General features: G+C 37.6%; 1 protein-coding gene and 1 pseudogene across 4 annotated transcripts in view; both read right to left on the bottom strand.

Annotated features, from left to right (window-relative positions):
• RHOBTB1 (Rho related BTB domain containing 1) overlaps nucleotides 1-20,149 on the bottom strand; it is a 61,588-nt gene that overhangs the window by 13,349 nt on the left and 28,090 nt on the right. For all 4 annotated transcript variants that reach the window (XM_006915605.3, XM_015592316.2, XM_006915604.3 and 1 more), the window contains 3 exons: nucleotides 6,392-6,577; nucleotides 2,920-3,899; nucleotides 1,144-1,262 (listed from right to left, as the gene is read on the bottom strand). In XM_006915605.3, coding sequence (XP_006915667.1) covers nucleotides 1,144-1,262; nucleotides 2,920-3,899; nucleotides 6,392-6,577 — 1,285 coding nt within the window. The remainder of the gene's footprint in view (nucleotides 1-1,143; nucleotides 1,263-2,919; nucleotides 3,900-6,391; nucleotides 6,578-20,149) is intronic.
• LOC112482679 lies at nucleotides 14,858-17,399 on the bottom strand (annotated as a pseudogene).

Raw genomic sequence — 20,149 nt, 5'->3', positions numbered from 1 at the left:
ATCAGGATAATTCCAACATCTTTGTCCCAAACAACAGACAGCCTTTTGCTGGGAGTTGGTTTAGGAGCAGCTGCAGTTTGTTCTGGAAGCAAGAGGGTGGCCTAGTGACCTCTTCAGCCCCGGCCATCCTTGGCTTGTGATTCTAAAATTCTGCTTCTCTACTTGGGGATGCAAATGCAGGCTTCTGGGTCACAATGGGAGTGCTCAGATTTCTGGTATGAGCGCCCCTTTTGAAAAGTTAGCCATTGTTTTCTGTATTTCTTTTAAAAGTTTGGAGAGGTGCTGAGATGAGCAAAACAAGCCTCTGAGGACAATAAACTTGATGGGGTGTCCCCATGTTTCTTTTTTTTTTTTAAAGATGGTCAAAAAATACTTGCAAAACTCAACAAAAATGCTTGCTTACCTCTATACTAAAGTTATAAGTACTTGAGTGGAATTTTTCTTACTTTTCCAACGGAGTTTGTAAAAAGATGAAGCTAGGGGGTGTCCAAGATACAGCTTGCTCTGCTCTGAGAATATCCCTTTTTCGAACACAAGTAACCCAGAGGCTTCCACGAGACCTAAGCCCTTTGAGGGGCATGTTCAGAGGAGTAACCATTTAACCATTTGCTCCATTACTGTTTCTCTACTGTTAACAAATCCTCAGAGAAGGCAAATCAGGGCAGAGCCTTGGGGAGTGTTTGTAGCTCAAGAGGACTTCAAAGGCAATCTAGTGCATCCCTAATCTTGCAGATGAGGAGACCCAGGTACAAGGAGGTGGCTCATCTGATTAGGGCCGAAGCTGTCTCGAACTTCTAGAAGACAGGCTCTGCCCTCTCGTATATGCTTTTGATAGTATCTTGTCTGGTGACATTTGTTAAAAAGTATAGCTGATCATGTTTTTAGGTTACAGGAGAGCTGTGGGGATAGAAGTATATACTACATGTAACGCTTAGGTGCTCACACATAACAAGTGAATAATAAACAATGTTTCCTTATAATTGCAGAATTAAGAAGAGGGTGACCTGACATTGGAGCACTGCCTAAGCAACTATTTCATGGAAGTAGTTAAAGCATTGAAGTCATCTGGCTAGTAAAATGCTTTATACAAATATACACGCACATTCATAAAGATACCACTTAGGCATTTTAGAAAGCACGTACCTCACTGTTGGTGCTTTCCACAAATGACCCCCCGAACATGGCAGCCATCCACTTGCAGCTACAGATCAGCAGTGGTTTGTGGGCACTGATGGCTCCATCATCCAATTTGAATGTCACATCTGCCCAAGGATTGAGGAAACACCACCATGAGCCAGCCTTGCTGAGATTTCACCTATATTCATCAATTTACATCTCTTGTACTTTTTCTACTATATCTTTACTTACTGATTTTGGGTCAACTCTCACCCGTGGCACATCCAGTTCCCTCTATGTTCTCCAAGGATTAAGGAGTAAGCATTTGAAATTACACACAGGGTCACAACACCAATTCTCTGAACCGTAAAGTAACATAAAGGAAAGGAATAATTTTTTTCCCTCCCTATTGTAAACAATTTCAAATTTACAGAATAGTAGAAAGAATACTACAATGATTACTCGTTTATTACATTGTTAATATGTTACCATGTTTGCTTTAGCTATATGTGTATATATACATTTTTATATATGTGTAGACATTTTTAAGATAACACACTTCATTCCTAACTACTTTATTAAAAGTTTTCTCAAAATAAGAACCTGTTCCTAGATAACCATACCATTATTGCTCCTAAGAATAATAACAATAATTCCCTAATATCATTTACTATCTAGTTCATATTTAAAAATTTCTAATTATCCCTAAATTGTATTTTACAGCCATTTTTTTCCCCTTAAACATAATTCAATTGAGGCTTCTACACTGTATTTGGTCATTATGCTTCTGTAGTAAGGAGAGGCTGATTTCATCAACTTAAGGTCCACTGTTTAATTTGCTTTAGGTTTGTAACTTTTTTCCATTAACTTTCAAAACTGCTTCTATACCCTGATGATCAATGTTTAGAGTAAATATTATTTATAAGCTTTAAAATTTATGAGCAGACTCAGTAACTACTTACTAAATGTATATTACCATGAGAAACATTTTGAAAGATAAAGATAAAAATAGAAGTATCCATATAAACAGAAGTCAGGAAGCCAAATTTTTATAACCACACACACATATGTACCCAAAGGACAACTTTAGAATGAAAATAGTATAAGTGTGTAAAGTACAAGCATGGGTCTATAACCCATCTTGGATACAGCCCACTAGTGTGTTCAAGCAATTATGTAAGGATGCTGTGGTCAACTTCTGGTATAGTTATCAAAGACAAGGAATAAACAAGACAAATATAGAAAGGAGTGTGAGAACAAAAAAGGAGAGAGGGTAGAAAGAGATAAAGCACCCTTGATGGGAAGGTAGAGAGTCACCAAAATTCCCTCAAGGATTTTAGTGGTCTCAGGACCTGCGGTCACTGATTTTTGTCATGGGTAAGTGCTGAAAGGTCAGCGGAGCACAGACTTGGTCAGGGCAGGGATCCTGAAGGGGAATTGTAAGCATCTAGCTGACTGGCTCAGGCTCAGAGGTAACCTGACCTACCCTTGGAAGCATTGTGATACCATGGCACTTTAGGGGACAACATGGGTTCAAATCCTGGCTCTACCATTTACTACTTGCGTAACCATGGACAAGTCACCTAACCTCTCTGTCTCTCAGTTTCCCCATCTATAAAACAGAGATAATATTTAGCCCTTAAGTCTGATGGGAATTAAATAATTACATGTAACTTAAGTACATGAGAAAAATAAGTACTTATACATGTTAGCAGCAGTTATCCTTTCCCCTGCTCATGCCTGGCTAATGTTTGATAAAATATAACCAAAGGTATCCAGGACTTGGCCTTTGGACCCGCTCACCTGAGAACGTCCCCTTGCTGAGGCACTCTTTTATCCGATTGGCCTTCCTGACATGAAATGCTTTTGTGATCTCCTGGTTCATGAAGGCTTCTTTGTTCATGATGTTTTCCACCATCATCCTCAAATCAAACATCTCCAAGATCTCTGCGATCTGAGCCAGGCCCACCAAATCCTTTTCCTTTTCATCCAGTTGCCCCGTATAAAGAAACTGCAGCAGGGTCCGGAAAGGGCCTGGCTGGACCGATGAGTCCATTCTGACCACAGTCATGGGGCCCACACGCTTTGAGACGGGATTGACCTGCATTTCCTTGTGCATGTCAATGAAGCCCTTACTCCAGCCTGACAAAGTCTGAATCCCCGGATCCAAGCCCTCAGCTTCCAGCTTCAGAGTCTCCCGTTGGGACAGGTTCTGGCTCGAGGACTCCCACTCATCGGCCTGAGGCATCCTTGGGGTGCACCCCTCCCTTTCCTCTTCTGAGTCAACGCTCAGTTCCCGACCCTGGAAATCCCTGCTCTGCCTCTCCTTCTCACAAGCTCCTTCATTCCAATTTGGGGTTTCTTCACATTCCATTAAAAAAAGATCATAAAATTTAGAAGAGGAGGTAGCGAGGTAAATTCGGTGTGCAAAGATGTGCTCCTGGTCCTGAAGGACAAACAGGACGTCGGCGCACAGAGGATTGTCCAGTAAACAGGCAGCTTCATTCGTCCCCGAGGAAGGACACTCTGGAACTTTGATGACCGGCGGAGGGGCTTTTGGAGGTAGGAATGGTGCCTGAAGTAAAGGTTTCTGAACTTTCTTTAAGTGGGATTTCCAGAACTGCAGGTGCCGGCGGGAAATTAATGCTGCTCGGATTGCATTGTCAAACACGTCCTTGATTCCAAACTGGTCGAATACGCTTGTTTCATAGTATGGTATGCCAAGTTCCTTTGCAACCTCTCGGCCTTTTTCAGGGGGCAGAATATCCCCTCTCTTTATGGGCCTGAAATGAATATTTAAAAAGTTATCGTTGGCCCTATTTTAGGAAAAAAGTGGTAATCAGGGTCTATCTAAGTACCTAATTAAATTATACATTTAAAATCCTATTCAGGCTTTTAATAAGGCTCTTGAAAAATCTACCAACCTCAAATCTTTCAAATATAAAGGACTTACGACTGCAGGGAAAAAAAGCCTTCAATCGTAACCACAGGTATCAGCCATTTACTAGCTATTTGATCCAGGGCAGGTTACTTAACCTCTTTAAGCCCCAGTTCTCCCATCTATTAAAGTGGAATAGCAATAATGAGTACGTACATCTTAACCATTGAGAGGTTTAAATGAAATAATATGCTTAGCATAGTACCTAGCCCATTATGCTTCATAAATGTTAGCTGTTATCGTTAATGACACCTTCATCTTCATCATCATCATCTTATACTTAAATTTTGCTTTATAGCTTTAAAATGAAGCCATATTCAGTTTCTCATTTGAACTTCACAGTAACCCTATTGGTATTATTTTCATTCTACATTCTGAAGAAACTGAAGAAGAGTTTAAAGCAGGGGTCCCCAACCTTTTTGGCACCAGGGATCAGTGTTCCTATGAGAGTCTAAATGCCTGATGATCTGAGGTGGAGCTGAGGCGGTGATGCTAGCGCTGGGGAGTGGCTGCAAATACAGGTGAAGCTTCTCTCGCTCTCGCTGGCCTCTCACCTCCTGCTGGGTGGCCTGGTTCTTAACAGGCCACAGACTGGTACCATTCTGCGGCCCAGGGGTTGGGGACCCCTGATTTAAAAGATTTGCCTAAGGTCACATTTGCAAGTTGCTGAGAAACCTCTACTAACCAATTAGACTCTAAAACTCCCTAGTTTTAGACTAGTTAAATGGTATACATCCAACAGCTTGTTAAATCCCCTTTATTAGATTTGTGAATTTTCTTTCATATCATTCCCCTTCTCTTTCACTTTCTTCAGTCAAGACCTTATCATCTTTTGCTTGGACTAGTGCATTAACCTCTTAACTGGTCTTTCTTTAGGCTTTCCGCATTATAGCTTACAGTTCTCACTGCTGCATGAAAAATCCTTACATAACACAAGTGTGACTTAGCTGCTTTTCTTAAAAAAAAAAAAGTGTCTTCTGGTTCCACAAAGCTCATGGAATAAAGTCTACATCCTTTAGGCTGATACACAAGGCCGATTTACAATCTAATCAAACCCAGGGAGGCCAAATGTTTGGAAGCAGTGTAAGCAGAATCGTGCTGTGATTACAGAACAACCATGGTAAAGACACAGACGAATTCTGGAACATAGGCAAGATGTGATCTGTTGTTCGCCCTCTTCACAAATGCATACTTGATTCTGAGACATATTCTCAGGAACTGATCTTCCTAAATAAATATTTGGTTTTCATGACCAGAGGTAATGTGTATGACATGTACTGGTTTTATGAGAAATAAGATAATTTTAGGGGTAGAATTTGGATTTGAAGACTTGGATTGAAAACAGGAAAATCTAAGGTTTTACAAAGGCGGAAGGGAAATATAGAGAAGAAGGTTTAACTTCAAGGTTTGCTCTTGTGGGCATTTTGTGCTCCTTGTTTCTGAGACTGACTTGAAAAATATCACCTCCTTTATGAAACAAAGTACCATTTATTTGTGCTGTAAGAGCATAAAAGTTGTAACAAGCCCATAGCAAACAATGAAGGAAAGTATTAAGATTAGTATTTTTGAAAGAGCTATGCTCTCCAGTAAAAAAAAGTACTTAAACATGAAACATATAAAATTATTTTTATAAAGGGAATATTGAGGGAGCATAGGTTTTTAAAAAAGTCTTATTTGTCTCCCTGCTCCGCTTTGGTATCTGCAAATTATACAGGGCGAAAAAAAATCATCCTTTGAGTTGAGTTTTAAACTTGTGACACTTTAAAAATATAACCACTAAAGGTGTTTAAAAACAGCAGAGTAGTTGTTTTGCAACTATAGGTCCATATGATTTTAAAAATCTGGACACTGTAATCTTGGGAATGAAATACTCTCAGATGTTGAATTAAGGAAAATGAGAAGATTAAAAGCAGTTGGATATGTGTATTTGTATGAACCTGATGTTCCTGAGGCCAAATATTGTTACAGACTGCACTAAATACTAACTTTATTATAATAATCATAACTTCAAGAATGACATTAGGAGTAGCTAACATTTTATCTAATACTTTACACATTTCAAAGCAGTTTTCCACACACCACGTCATAATTAGAGAATTCACTTGAAGCATTAGGTGACCATTTAGAAAAATGGATTTCTACCTTAGAGGTGATGGTGACCGTGAGAAGGGTTCAGGACATACCCTCTCATTACAAATAAGCGAACCGAAAGCATATGGCTGGTTGACGGGGTCCCAGGACCACTATGGAACAGAATCCTAGGCTCTAGAGACATCAGCTACCTCTAAATTTTAATTTGGCTAGCATAGAAAAAAAACACTGAGTCCCTTCACTTACCTTGCTAAAGGGCGTCTGGCTCGATTAACAGCTTCAAGATCAGCATAACGGAGATCTAGCTGGCAGCCGACCAGGACAACAGGTGTGCGAGGGCAAAAGTGCTTTATTTCCTGATACCACATGGTTTTCACGTGATTTAGGGAATTGGGATTAGCGATCGAAAAACAGAGGACCACAACATCAGACCTAAAAGGAAATCACACAAAAAGGCTGTATCATCTTTTAACCTTCTTCCTTTTATTATTATGGTTCCTCCCCTCTCCTATTCATCTAATGCTAATTATCATGTCACGATTAGAACAAAAAGACCAAATATTAAAATACATCTCAAAATCATGCAAACAGCCTGATAAGCTCCCACATTTCAGCACCAACACAGCTTGAGTTCATTTCCATATTGCACTGCAGAATGCCTATACGTTGAAAAGTTTCCAATGAAGTTATTTACAGGATTGATGGTTACGCAAACTTGACTCAGTCCTGGAACCACAACATGCTGAACTATTTCTGTTCATCGCACAAGAAATAGTTTCAAGATAAAAGAAGAGAATACAAACTATCTTATACCAGTTTAAACATAAAGGTGATGATGACTCAACTCAATGAGATAAAGCAAACATTTCAACATTACTGAAAATGTGACAGGTATTTGCCGTACAAGGTCGGCAAATACACAGAAGGATTTCTACCCTTCTTCTCATTTAAGCACACATGTAGAGAGCACAACCATTTATTTGTTTCTGAATTCGCAGGAATTTTGACTCTTTACCAGGAATAAGGCAAGAAGGTAGTATTTAACATAAAACTAGCAAGAGTTAGATGGATGGCTAATCAGATGAGAAAATGTTGGAAGCAGATTTCTCAAAGTTATTTATGACACATAATGGGTATATGGAGAAAAGAAAAATCGCTTTATAGTCAATTTTGACATAAAGAGCTTCCATTTTTATATAACTTACCATTCCAGAAGCCAAAGAACTGTTTTACAAAACCGTTGTTCAATTATGATGTTTGACAGATAGCTGCTAAAAGGCATCTTTAATAAGAATTACAAACCATCATTCTAGGTTAAAATATGCTGAATGATGTCTTTGAAAACACTGAGGCAGAAGAGTGTAAAGAATAGAAAAAGTTTTATCCAAAGATTCAAGACTGTCTTACAGCTAAATTCAGAAATAAACTCTTACAATTTTATTAGATGTTAATTTATTGCCTTTATTGTTTATGTAATGAGAAGAATCACATCAATGAATCAAAACACCTTTTTAAATAATTAATGAGCTTTTCCCCCTACATATCAATGAAGACAAACAAATATATCCAGGCAACGATAAAATTTCTAAAAATAATCATTTGCAATGCAGAAAACTGCAGTGTGCTTACATTAAATGTAATTTACAAGTCAAGTCTTTAAATTTATATATAAAAAATTTTTTAAAAGCGCCAGACCACAGCAAACAGAGGGGAAAATCCTGAGGTTGAAATATTTACAAATCATAAAAGAGGACCTAGGACTCAAAGTAGATGAATGTATTAATCCGCATGTTTAAAATGTCCTTGAAATAAAGATATCATCAAAGATTATTGAATACTGGAAAATATAATATGTATAAAAATATGCATAAATATATAAATGAAAGGGAAGCCTGTCTTGTCTTGGTGAATATTCTGTGCAAAGTTTTACTTCTAATCAGCATAAATAAGAGTACTCAGTAAAGCCAAGAATGCTTTGAATTTTACATTTTTTAGGAGCTGAGTTTTCTATTATTCATAATCCTATTTATATAGGATATCTGATGCAGCTCTGCTGTAAGCTCTGTCCTGATCATAAAATAAAGCCACCAAGAATTTTGGCGCAGTGAGAATAACATGGCACTATCTGAAGTTCAATATTATGAAGAAAGGATTGAGGAAATGTATTCAGCACCTAAAAGTGGAATAGTATGTATTTGGATAAAACTGTTCTAATTGGTGCCTTCTATTTCCATATTAAGGCACAAGGCTATAAAGGAAATCATTCTCAGAGCTTAATTTATATGACAGACATGGAGCTAAATGTCAATTCCGTTATCTAATTTTATGATACAGCATGTGATGTTTTGAAATCAGAGCTAGCTCGGTTGCCAAGGTTACCGTGATAACACTCATGCCACTGAACACATACTAGTTACTCTCCAGATGACCTGTAAACAAGTACAGACAAGACCTTGGGGATTGGAAAAAATGGAATCTCCTGATAGTAGTCTCATAATGCCAACACACAGTACAGGTCTGGAGGGCCCAACTTCTAACTATGTCACATCAATATCTCAATGTATGAAATGTTGGAAAGCTAGAAAAATAATTCAGTGCTCTGTAAATATTTTGGCTCAAAAGAATGATAAAGAGAAAAGATTATACTGAAAGCAGCACTACCTCTGAAGCTAAAATAACTTACTGAGTCAAAATTCTATTTGTATCCTTGGAATAAAGTTATTACTTTTTTCTTTTTTAATGAACATTTAGGTGCTATCAGAATCTGTTCCCAAGGCCAGTCTTTAATTGAAAGCAGTTAAAAAATATCATATTTGCTCAAATATCTTTGGTTTAACCCTTGTTGATCTAAATATAAGTGCAAGTTAAGAAAACATTGTGTATAGATGATACAGAATCTTATTCTTTAGGACTCATGAATGTAGTATCCCAAACCTGATTTTAACCGAAAAGCTGAGAGTCAGTGGATGTGGTGATAGGCCCATAGAAAGATGCTGTTTTGACAGATTCCTCCTTATCTTAACATTCTTTTCTAATCCTTAATTCTCAACACATCAGTATCGTCTGTGACATAAACACCTATACAATCAAGTAACATTTTTGAGAATGCCATTTATTCCCTCTAGATTTTGAGCTATTTTTTCTATCTAGCCAAAGAAGGCACAAAACCTACAGCTAAGAATATCTCCAGCTTTAGGCAGAATTCCAAGGAACTACAGATATTAAATAACTTTTAATCAAAACATTCATTCCTGTGTGGAGACTGTTCAATGTCTGACACAAGTTCATGTTTAAAAATGCCATTCCTACAAAAGATAAAAAGAAAAAGGCAACTTCTAGCATTTTTACTTCCATGGCTCTGTTACGCTTATTTATTTATTTATTTTTACTTTGAAGAGATGAATTTAAAAATAACTGGGAGGGGGAGGTGTGATGAGGATATTCTCAATTAGAGAGTAGGTTTAGCCTAGAAATGACCTCACAGTTCCTATTTCAGTTGTAAAAAGAAACCGATAGGATTTAAATGGAGTCCTGCATATATTTGGAGTAGAAAGCACAAAAACTTGAGAATGCAGAGGCAAAGCACAGAACAGACAAAACTCTAAGCTCCGCAACTTGAAGATTGAGAAGGGTTAGGAAAAGGTTTAGAAAAAGAATTTTTTTTGACTAGGCCAAGTGGCTGTATTAAAGAAAGTCAGGATTACAAAACATTTAAGAGTGTATAGTCTCAGCTGCTTGCCTATAAATGTTTATTTTTTTGGAGAAAATGTGACTTCTTGTTCCTAAGAGGAAATATCAATATAAAAGTTTCACTAGGGTACTAACACGTTAAATAATGCTCATAAAATAATGTTTTGATTAGTTAAGTTACAAACAATCCAAAGTAAAACTATGTGTTGAAACAACTGTGAATCTTCGGTTTCATGGAGCGGGTATGAGGTAGAGACCTAGTAATCCAAAAATGCTTGAGCTGATAAAGGCAACTTTAGTTGTATCAGTTTTTCTTCAGATACAAACAAAAAAGCATATTTTTTCGGTTATCTTTCAAGAAGAGCATGTGAAAAGTTTGGCAAAGATATTTGGATAACATAAGGAGTGCATGCAAAGTTGGGACTAATTTTTCTTTTTTTGGAGAATTAAAGGAAAAAAAATCTGAAATAAGTACATTTATCCACATATCTTGGCCAGGGCTAGACTTTAAACAGGAAATGTGACACACGTTTCTCAAGGCCTGTCTTTATAATATCTACAATCAAATATAGTAAACTTGGTAGGAAAAGATCAGGGAAGCAACCAGAAACTAAACTGCTTTTCTCATCTGAAATAACAAGTTCATCTTTTGAAGAAGTGGTGGAAACAGGGTAGAAAATCAGTATCAAAAACTGGTTGTTAAGAATGAATTTTTTAAGTTCTTTCCTATCATCAAAATGCTGTCTTTTTAGTCTGTTTTCCCTTTTCTAGTCTATTTTGCCACCATTGTCCAGGTAATGAGTGGCAGGCCTTAGGTTTTCTTATCCAGTTAAGTGAAAAAAAAAAAACATTCTAAATTGTTCTTTACCTTAGAGTCTAAGATCAGGCCAATTTGATGGGCAATGTGAAGGGTAGTAGATTCCATCTAGTCCTCCAGATAGCTGTGAATGGGACATCCAAATGCTCTTCTCTAATGTGCCAATTCTGGTTGGGTCTCTTGCCGATAAACACTTGGTGACGAAGAGTAAGCTAACAAGTATATTAACCTGAATTTCGCTTGGAAGATCTTTTAAACGAACGTTTAAGCCTTTTGTTCTATGATGAGATCCCACCTCTTTATATATCACTACTGCCTATTATTATTATTATTATTAATATTTAGTAGAGACTCTCATCTTCTTCACATAGGTAGAGATCATGATCACATTTTAATTGGTTCATTTTCCTGTCAATGTACATAAGTTCCCTAATGGCAAACATTCAAGTAGGAGTCCCTGACCTCCACCTTTGGGGTTTCAAGCTTCCTTCTCCCCCACAATAACCAAGGTAGGCTCTTTACAGAAACATTTTCAAAACCATTCATGTCAACAACACACCTTTCATGCATGTAGTCTGACAGCGCTATGCAAACAAACAGATCAAAACAGCACAAAACAGCTGAGAGCATGGCAGAGAAAAAAAATGTGTAATGTGTGGCTTTGGAAAATTTTAGTAGGGGAGCAGCCTGGAGTGTATGAGATGCAGAGGGAGTTGTCAGTGATGGTGAACACAACCACTTGGAGATGAATGGCTGTGTAAGCTCAAACTCATGGAAGATGGAGAGGCCTGCAGGGGAGCACCTGGCAGGGGGTCTGCGGAGAGCAGGGCAGGACCATGCAGCGCCCTGAATGTGAGCAGAGAAATCAAGTCAATACTTTACCAATAGCAGTGAGGCTTCTTAAGTACAGATGTTATGTGGGGAAAACTGTGAAAACACCCTGAAATATATTCAGATTTGGGACTGATTAGCATGCGTAACTATTTCTTCCAAGCTCATAACTGCATGTTTAGTAGGAAGCAACATTAAACCAGTCTTCCCCAACCCTCCCAAAACGAGACCAAAGCAATGAATGCTCTTAAGTGCAGGAAAGCCATAGCCACACCCCACCAATGCCACCAAACCCTAAGACAGATAACACTCGAGTCTTTAAAATGGTTGGTCCTACCATCACAGTGCAAATATCACAGAGAGCAATGCCCCTACCCTAGAAGGTTGTTAATTACCATCCAATGGAAACCAGTTACTTTTCACTTGAAATTCTATTTTCTGTATGTAGCAATCTGCTCTCCCTTTAGTATATTCTTACACCTCACACTGTCAGAAAAAGTTGAATACATAGGAAATTGGGTGAAGCACAAGTAATTTGTTAGAAGAAATAGCATAAGCAATCTCATTTAACTCCTGGTCAATGAAAGCAGGAAGTGCTGACATAAAGAAGGCTTGCTGAACAGGAGAAGGTGAAATTGTAGCAATAAATTCCTTCCTTACTCCACCTCTCATTCTCATTTCTCTCTGGCTTTCCCTGAAGCTAAATGACTGAGGAACTTCCTTCCTACACTGTTAATATTTTCCCCTGAGAGCAAGACAACTTGTAAATATAAAAAAGCCGCTATGTCAGCTAGCACGTCAGATAGGAGGTCTCTGGGATTAACCTCCCTGACTCCTGAAATAAAACTGTGTAAACCAGCAAGATCATTCTACCATAATAAGAAAGGGAGTTTAACCCAGGCCTCTCCACAATCCTTTTTAAATGGAGAAAAGTCACTTATCCAATATCATAAGCAATCATTCAATCATTTCTTCTAGAAATATTAACTGATAACCTACTGTGTATTAGATGCTCTTCTAGACGTCGAGGATACAGCGATGAGTTAAAGACACAAATCACTGTCCTCATTGTACTTATCCTTATCAAGCTCATATTCTAGTGGAAAACAGAGACAATGAACAAGAAAAATATGTAAGATGTGCAGACTGCTAGGTAGTGGCAAGTGCTAAACAGGAAATAAAGCAGAAAGGAGGACAGAAATATTAGGGAGAAATTGCCGTTGAAATGTTGCCGGGGAGGACCTTACTGAGAGAGTAACATTTCAGTAAAGGCCTGAAGGAACCGAGGGAGCTAACGTGCTGATATCCTGGGGAAGAATACAGTGGAAAAGGAAAGAGCTAGAGCAAAGGCCTGAGGCAGGAGCATGCCTGGGATGCTTCCCTGAAGGTGAGGAGGGAAAACAGCAGGAGCTGATCTGAGAGAGGCAGTGCTGGGCAGAGGCAGGAAGGGCCTCACGGGTGTCTGGCTCTTACTTCCAGAGAACTGATAGATCAGTAGGGGTGTTTGGGCAGAATGAGATGATAAAATTTATGTTTTTAAGAGGATTGCCCACTGCTATAATGAGAACTGACTAAAGGTGGGGGAGGGGGGGAGGAGGATAGTTAGGAGGGATAAGGTAGAAGGAGGGGACCAATGAAAAGATAATAATCCAGAAAGAGATGATGGTGACTTTGGCCTGGGAGCAGACGGTAAGAAGTGGCAGCATTCTGTAGATGGATAGATAGATGATAGATAGGTAGATAGATAGATAGATAGGTGATAGGTAGGTAGGTAGGTAGGTAGATAGATAGATAGATAGATAGATAGATAGATAGATAGATAGAGATAGATGGAAGGTAGAGCCAACAGGATTTGCTGATGGACCAGGTGTGGCTTATGACTAAGGATGTTATATTATGCAAGGAATCAAGAATGATGCTAGAGTAACCGCCCTGAGCAATTCTTTCTTCCCTGTTCCTGGTACTGACATCTTTAGTCAGCATTTCTAACACTGAATTGTAAATGTTTATGTTGCTGTCTTATCTACTATACCATAAGTTTCATTTTTAGGGATTTTGTTCTGTTCCTATCAGTTTCTCTCCCATTGTATACAACACAGTGTTTGTAACAAAAGAGCCTTTCAATTACTGTTTATCAAATAAAAAGCCTTATAGATATTAGAGGATAAAAAAATATAGATGCAAATATGTCTGTAGACTCTAGTCTAAAAGTAATGAACTTAGGCCTAAAATAAGCCAGTTAGGGGATATGTTAGAGATTTAATAACGAATGAAAATAGTATGTGAGCTATTGTATTTCTTCAGACAATTATGTAAGATTATGAAATCTTGAAATTATGAAAGACAGCCATGTAAGATCTCTAGTATATAGCAAAGATTAACCAGCTAATACATATTTTTTAAATATTTGAATTTATCTAAAAAATACTTTTACCCAATCTAATGGGATACTTTCATAACCCCAGAATAATAACGGGTTAATAATGTCTTCCAGAAATTAAATTATCTCCAGAGGCAAAGGAAATGTAAAGATATAGGCAGGTTACTTTCAGGATTAATTCTGGGTTAGTTACACAGAATGAAGGCTTAAAGGAATACCCTCCATTTCAAAGACTATCTTAAAAAGAAAAAACAACATGAAAACCAAATTTTAAAAAGTCACTAAAATAGAAAGATAGCCAATGTGATAAGTTTGAAAGAGAATTTGCTAATTTGCTTTATCTTTCTATAATTCAGAACTTTGTCCTTCTGACTATACTCTCTAGGCCAGGGGCAGAGGAATTCTGGGGAGAGAATAAGATGGTGGAATATCATGTAATCTAATGAATGACTGATATTAAAAGTTACTGATAGGACTGTTTTTAAGATTCATTATGAAAAATATCTGTAGAAGTGTTCTGTAAATGGCAAAATACTAATTATTATTGTCAGACAAATACAAATATGGGTTCAAAAGTCACTAAGGACGTATCTTGTATACTGCAGCTAATAAGAATGACAGAACAGTCTCATCAAGAGATTTTTTTTTCCTTTTGGCTTACCAGCTTATGTCCTTTATGAATATGGAATTGCTAAAAGATAGTAATAGAATTATCCCCTGAAGACACTGCAGAATTACTCAACAGTCTATCTCTTCTTACCATCTAATTTGAAAGGGAAAACTGTATAGGCTGAACTATATTACTTTGTCAGAAGATTCCAATACAGAAGCATCACAACTTGATGTTTTCTCTTTTTCCAAGATGAAAAGTCAACACACTTAACTAGATGTGGCCCAACTTGCCAAGCTTGTAGTTATTATGTAATAACAGAAAAAAAGTAAAAAAGAAGACACGCCACAAGGCATTAACGTACTGAACAATGCATGTTTCTTATTTTCTTTACCATCTCAGTGGCCTCATTATTCATATTGCTGTGGCATCTTTTGGGTCCACCATTTTTTTGAGCGGAGCCAAAAAGGACCCTCTTTCCCATATGACCAATATTTGAGCAGCAGCCAGCATCCTGCCAGACCCTGGAACATGAGTGACCCCTGTCATCACATAAGCCCTGTTACCATCTCATTTGGCTCTGCTTCTTCCCCAAAATAATTTTGCCCCGGGGAAAAGAGTGGATCTGGCATGGAAATCCAGATCTTCTGATATTTTGTGTTCTGGTTCTAATATAAGATATATCAGTTCAGAGCAGGAAGGACAGTGTAGGACAGCAGGAGGAGGGTGGCACAGATGTATTTTCTGTGTTTTAGAAGATTTGGCATCACTGCAATCCTACGTTTGAATGCGTTAGTATAGAATCCATAAATTTCCACCATTTTTAATTTCATGAATTATTTGTATGCATTTAGTCTAATTTTTTTTTTTTTTAAAACAAGCTCTGGCCAGTTTTATTAGAGAAAAAATTTGCATGATTTACTTTCCACCAATCAGTTCTGGCATGTTTTTAACACTATCAGAATCACCTGGATCAATGATAGCCAGTGTGCATACTCTGTAATATTTCCACACACTATGCCCAATTTTATGTTATGGTCACTGCTGTGATGAACATCAGTCTTGGCCAACATGGCGTAGTACTCTATTTCAGATCTTCTCAAGGCCGGGCAGTTGTTGGCGAGGATGACCAGTTTTGCTTTGCCTTGTCTGATCATTTTCAGAGTCTGCTTGTATTCCAGCATGTACTTTCCACTCTTCATAACAAGTTGGGGCCTAGAGCTGATGGACTTTAGGGACTTTTTTGCCTTCTTTGCGGCTACCATCTTCTTGCCTTAGGTATGGGATGGCCCCCGACCAAGAGCAGCCACCAAGATGGCTGTAATGTATTTTTCTTTGTTTATTTGTTTTGGATGAGCACGAAGCACTAATAATCTACCTTTGATTATTCTACTTAATACCCTCATCTTTGGGCAAATGGATTAAAATATATATTCATATATAAAATAATTTTTGAAAATGATTCTTATAAAGATCTTGGAAATGATACCCAGAGGAGAAACAACTTATAGTTGGAAAAGTATAACAACTTATAGTTGGAAAAGAGAATAATACCAGTTAAAGAATACTCATTCAAACAATGCATTCCAAAAAAAATTTACAAATCCAAATATCTGGGGGAAAACAGGGAGATTTGGGGGTTGTGTCTGACTGTGTCTCCCTCCTTTTTCTCCCGGCTTCATAGCTTATCTTTTCCTTGCTAATTCATTAAAGAGAGGCTAAGCACCAGTGTTTTCCATCTTTGTCACTTTCAGGTTGGTACATGATTTGTTATTCTTACTTTAAAATGGAAATAAAAATTCTACCTAGTGAAATAATTTGGAGTTAGTTATAATATCATTTCTTCGTAAACACCTTGGAAGTTCCTGGCTTGTATAAGCTCGAGTGATAGATTCATGTACTCCTTCCACTAACATTTATTAAGCTCCTACTATGTACCAGGCCTAGGCATTGGAAACATAGAGTATAAAGACAAAAATCCCTGTTCTAAAGATACTAGGAATAATAGGATAAAGGGAATAGAAAAAACAGATTAAGGAACAATTTTTAAACAATGCGATCGTGGTTGCAATAGAGATTTGCAGAGGTATTCTGTGGGAACATAAAGCAGAGACCGTTCACCTGGATTCTGAAGGTGACAGGAAGGCTAAGAAGAGTATGAAGAGGACTTCTGGGAGTTTGTGACCCTTGTTCTAAATTCTTAGAATATTAGCAGTAATTAAGTAGGTAAAGAAAAGGTGAGCTAAGGACATAATTTCTATGTGGATGAAAAACATGTTTGTGGGCCTAGAAACTATAGAGGACAGGGAACTACAAATATCTTGTTATGCCTGGAGCAAGACATGAGGCTAGAAAGGCAGGCTGGGACCCATTCAGAGAAACTCACAATAGTGGAGCCTCGCACCTTCATGTAGCTGACTAACCCAGTGAGAGGACACTCCTGATTACTCCACTCTGCACCCAGTTCCCAGCCAGGGTGACTGAGTACCAAATGGAGAAGACCATTAGTATACTCTCAGAAGTTACCATTGCATTTTCCAGTTCCACAATGAACCAACTACAAAAGACAAAATTGTTACTATTTGGTGGAGAAATGGAAAACTTTCATGGAATGTGGTGTTCTCTATTATGGCTATCACAGGGTACCTGGTCAAATGTATCTTCTTAGAAAACTATATAAACATAACTACAGCCAAAGACATAGGCCACTTGGTCAGACTATGATCCCCATATCTGAGGACTCCTTCTCCGGGAAAAGGGAACCAGCATGATTTTGGGACAATTTGATAGTGTCCCATAATTAGCTTTGAGATTCTAGAACCATCTCCATTTCCCATATTCTGCTTTTAAGAATCAGGTCCCATTTTCCCTCCCTAAGTTCACACAAATGATTTATGTTTTCAATGAGAACTGACTTTAAGTTTTATAAATAATTAAAACATATATTGTCTACCATGCAAATTTTCTCACATATCACAGACTACTTTTATTGCTCATAAAAATATTTCTATTTAAAAAAACACTTTAGTGAAATACAATTAAAATACACTAAACTTTGCATACTTAATGTATGCAATACGATTAGTTTTGATACAAGTATGCGCCCCTGATACTATCATTCCAATCAAGAAAACAAACATTCTGTCCCTTCAAAGTTTCCTTGTGTCCTTCTGTAATCCATCCATCCCTCCCTCTATCCTCTTTCCCAGGCAACCAGTGATCTACTTTCTTTCACTATAGATTAGATTGCACTTTTTAGAATTTTGTAGAAATGGAATCACACAGTATGTGTTCTGTTCCCCCGGTTTCCTTCACTAATCTCTAATCTTCAAGACATTCCTTCCTCTTGGCTGAGGTTCAGTAAAGAGCATCAGGATAATTCCATGGCAGTGTTTACCAGAGCATGTCCTGAGAACCACCCACTCTACAATCATTCAGGTACTGGCTAAATTTTGCCAATTCACCTCTCCCCAGGACTCTGACATCAGATTAACCAGTGTGATTAAGCAGTGATTAACCAGTGTACTCAAGTATGAGAACTAGCAGTTTTAGTCTACCATGTTAGGGAACAACTATTCCTGTCTCTTGGCCAACTAGCTGATTTTCTTATATCTTTCTACTGTTTTCTATAACCTGGGCAATTCTTAGTTCTTTATGCCATAGCAGTACACAGGACTAAATATCTTCAAGACATAAGTTACAAAAATCTGCTTAGATCATTTGTACCACACATTTAGAAGTACATGCATCGCTAACTTTCCCCGCTTTGCTATCTTGTTATTCATTTATAAAGTCCGTCATTGGGGCCAGGTCTTGGGTGAAGAGAGTGAAGCACTTGCCTCAGGTGCTAAATTTAAAGAAATGCTGACAAACTCAGTAATCCAGATGAATATTAAAAAAAAAAATGAAAATGAAAAAAAATCCATTATGAACAAAATACCAAAATTTTAAATAAAGTCAGGAATAGTAGCAGTGCCATAACTGAGCCTGAGGCAGAAATAAAAAATCAATAATAGTGACCCTATCTTTTAAAAATTATTATTATTTCTATTTTATTCTCAAAGTGAATGCCTTATTTGTCTAACCTTAGTCCTGGTCCTGGTCTACCTCCTTTTGATGTGTTTCTCTGACCAACAGGCTTTTTGCCATCCTGAAATCATTAGAATGATATTTTTGGCTCAGTGTTTAGAATGTGCTACAAACAATAAGAGCTACTTCAAAATACTATCTATATGCATTAATTGTTTTTGACTTTTTCTCTCACCATTAACCATAAGTACAGCCAATCCCAGACAAAGACATAAACACTATAGTCCTGACTTTTTTAAAGGGCCTTAACCGAGCATTCAAAATGGAATGTATTCATGCTATATCTGATTATATGTGCCTTCAGTGTGAAACTAAACCCACCTTATCTAAACAGATACAGAGAAACCATTGCTCTGATTAATGTTGTCATTTAAAACGTACTGTACTTTTCATAGAAGGTAAAAGCATTTGAGAAAGTTCAGGGTGTAAAGATAATTTATATAATAAGTGGATTCCAACTGGACTGAAAATATGCCCAGAAACTGTTGGGTATAGGTAGGGGCAAGTACATTGGTTCTGAATGCTTAAGTTAAATTTTGGGGAGAAAGCATTTCATATAAAGTATCCTTGTCCTTTGGTATCTACAGAGGATTAGTTCCAGGATCCCCCTCGGATACCAAAATCTGGGGATGCTCAAGTTTCTTATGTAAAATGGTGTAGTATTGGCATATAACCTATACACGTTCTCCTGTACACTTTAAACTATCTCTAGATTACTTATAATATCTAATATAATGTAAACACTTGTAAATAGTTGTTATACTGTATTATTCAGGGAATAATGACAAGGAAAAAAAATCTGTACATGCTCAGTGCAAATGCAACCATTGTAGGCTTAACTACATAGTACATGTCAGAAACAATACAACTTTTTTTAAAAAAAATATTTTTGATCCACGGTTGGTTGAATCTGTGTATGTGGAACCTGCAGATACAGTGGGCTGACTGTACCAAGTTTCCAACAAAGTCTTAGAAAGTTCGCTTGAATATATCCTTTCTACTGAAAATGAAGGGATTCATGTTTAGCTACTTATGGATGCATGTAAATTATCTGCTATGTGTTAAAAGCTTAAGAGAATGGAATATTAGAGCCGGCGATAGACAGCAAAGAACAGCATAATAATTAGATTGTACCAGTAATAAATTTAAGGGAGTTTGTCATCGATCATCATTATCAGCCACAAAAGCATGATGGAAAGGGAAGATACAGGCTTTGGAGGCAGACAAAACTAACAGGAAAAGTTCATTTCCATTCTTTCTTTGCTGTCTGACCTTGGCCCCTTTCTGTGCCTGTTTGCTCAACTGTGAAATGAGCGTACTTTGCAGGGTCACCACAGGAATGAAGTGAGACAAGATTCATAGAGCACCTAGAACAGGCCTGGCTCACGGGAAGCCCTGATTAAATCGTAGCTGCTGTTATCACCACCACCTCCAGCACCATAGGCTTTATTAAGTGTTTGAAGGTTATCTGATCCTGAGACAGACCAATGATGGAGGTTTTCAAGGAAAAGAAACAATACAATTTGTAACTACTTATTTGTGATGTGACTATAGGAGAGGAACAGAGGGGCCCAGATATCCTACTGA

This window comes from Pteropus alecto, unplaced genomic scaffold (assembly GCF_000325575.1).
Source record: "Pteropus alecto unplaced genomic scaffold, ASM32557v1 scaffold155, whole genome shotgun sequence".
Classification (NCBI taxonomy): domain Eukaryota; kingdom Metazoa; phylum Chordata; class Mammalia; order Chiroptera; family Pteropodidae; genus Pteropus; species Pteropus alecto.
Note: the sequence above shows the minus strand (reverse complement) of the source record. Positions and strands in the feature narration are given on the sequence as shown.